This window comes from Pteropus vampyrus, unplaced genomic scaffold (assembly GCF_000151845.1).
Source record: "Pteropus vampyrus isolate Shadow unplaced genomic scaffold, Pvam_2.0 Scaffold76, whole genome shotgun sequence".
In the NCBI taxonomy this organism is placed as follows: Eukaryota; Metazoa; Chordata; class Mammalia; order Chiroptera; family Pteropodidae; genus Pteropus; species Pteropus vampyrus.
In genome coordinates, this window is record NW_011888857.1 from 1446958 (window position 1) to 1449141 (window position 2184).

Below are 2184 nucleotides of genomic sequence, written 5' to 3' on the forward strand. Positions count from 1 at the left end.
ATAATTATTTTTATTTCATTTATTATCATTCCTTTGACATGCTCTAAGTGTTTTATTTGCAAATATTTATTGTCTTAACTTTATAATTTTTTGTGCACCTATGCGCACATTAGCTTAGGTACTGAAAAGACAGACGTGGAGAGAGGGCATGAATGTGGAGGAGTTCATGGCCAGGCCAGATTTAGTATGCAGATTTGAATTATTTGACCCATAGAGTATGTATAATTTTTTTAAAAAATAGTTGCCAACATCTAGAAGTTAAGAGTTTACATTAAATTCTAGATTTTTGGTTTCTCAGAAAATCTGAAACATCAGGCAAAACATTGGACCACTTTTCCATATGACAATATTTTGTGGAGTTGAGTGACAGTTGCCACCTCTAGACAGAATTCATACTCTGCAGAGGAATATAGTTTCTATGTGATCTATTTTTCTCATTTATACATTCCTAGCCCCTGACACAGACCTGTCCTCTAGAACTGTGCTGTACTTGACATATGACTAGTCAAAATTGAGACATGCTGTAAGTGTGAAATTCATGATGGATGTAAAAGATTTAGTATTAAAAAAGATGATGAAATATCTAATAATTTTGTATTGATTTATGTTTAAATGATAATATTTTTGTTAAATAAATTACTAAAATAAATTTAACCTTTTTTTGACCCTTTTTTTTTTTTAATGTGACTACTTGGAAATTAAAGATTACATGTGTGCCTCAAATTAGATTTCTATTGGACAGTGCCGTTCTCAATGTTTATGGCCTAATGTAGGAGTTCCTAAGCCATAGTCCATGGCCCAGATCTAACTGTTTACCTGTTTTGGTATGATCCACAAGTTAAGAATGGTTTTCACAGATGAATATTTGCAGTTTGTTTTACCATAGAGAACACTAGCTTTGAACCCTAATTTTGTTAAATGTTATTCCCCAAAAAACAATTTTATTCTTCTAATTGGTAGACCTGTACTACAAAATATTGTATTCAATTGCTATTACTATATTTTTAAGTTCATCAAAAATTATGAAAGTTTATCTTTTCTTTTGTTATTTAAGTTTCTCTATTTTATTCTTGATTTTGCCTCTTAGTGTACAAAACCTAATATATTTATTATCTATCTTTTTACAGAAAATGTTTGCTAATCGCTGGTACAATAGGGAGCTGATGCAGGCAGCTTTTGGAGGGAGCTAAGCACAGTGGAAATGCTTTGGATTTTGACATACAAGGATTCCAATCTTATCAACTGATCCAATCTCTGAGCTTTAGTTTTCTCATCTGTAAAGTGGCAACGACGATTCCTTTTCAAATTATTTTGAGGATTAAATAAGATATTGTATGAAATATGTTGTGAAAGAGGTAACTTTAGTACTTCCCCCGCCTAGAAAGCTCTTCCTTGTCAAACCTGACTTGATTACTTCTTGCCCGTCTTTAGCTTAGTAACATTTCTAGCTCAGAGAAGCATCTCCTGCTGTCACCCCAAGCCTAGGTTAGCTCTCCCCAGAAATCTTACACTTTTTTTATGCTTATCACATTTACTGCTGTTTGTTCCACATCTGCCTGCCTTATAAGATTTTAAGCTCCATGAGAGAAATGTCTTGTTAACCACTATTTTCTAGGACTGAAACAAAATAAGTATTCAATAAGTATTTTTGAATGACATTGATGATGCAAAATGCTATACATATGACACACATATACACACACACACAAAGAAAGATTCAGAGGGAGGAGATTTATTTTTTCCACAGAAATTTCAAAGTTTGTGTCTACAAATTTGGGTCATGTTTTGGGGCAAATATTTTTAAACATACTTTACTCTTCCCTCTACAATACTTAGATTTTCTCACTCATCTTTCTTAAAGATAATTGAGAAATGCAAGTAACGTACTTAGCACCTAGTAAGCTCTCAACAAATTCTGACTTCTCTAAGAATAGATGATGATGATGACTGAGAATATTGAATATCAAAATAATCAAGGTACTAGATAAATTGATAGGTCGAAAATTTTGGAAAACAGCATGGAATTTATTTTAGAGTAAGTAAATTAGTCATTCCAGCTCAAGCTACTCTCAAGAAAAATCTTAGCTTTTTTTTATTTTAAAATTTTTTTTTTTTATGAGCAGGGTTTGAAGTGCAAGACGGTAATAGCAAAATCCAGATCAAGTTCTGAAAACTAAAACTAAA

At 32.0% G+C, this 2184-nt stretch overlaps 1 protein-coding gene across 3 annotated transcripts in view; it reads left to right on the top strand.

Moving 5' to 3' along the window:
* Positions 1-2184, top strand: part of DCDC1 (doublecortin domain containing 1) — a 277601-nt gene that overhangs the window by 159369 nt on the left and 116048 nt on the right. The window contains exon 9 of one of the 3 annotated variants that reach the window (XM_023532055.1): positions 1157-1263. The exons of the other annotated variants lie outside the window; for them this stretch is intronic. Within the exon in view, the coding sequence (XP_023387823.1) occupies positions 1157-1246 (90 nt within the window). The 3' untranslated portion in view covers positions 1247-1263. Of the gene's footprint in view, positions 1-1156; positions 1264-2184 lie in introns of those variants that run through there. 3 annotated transcript variants of the gene reach the window in all.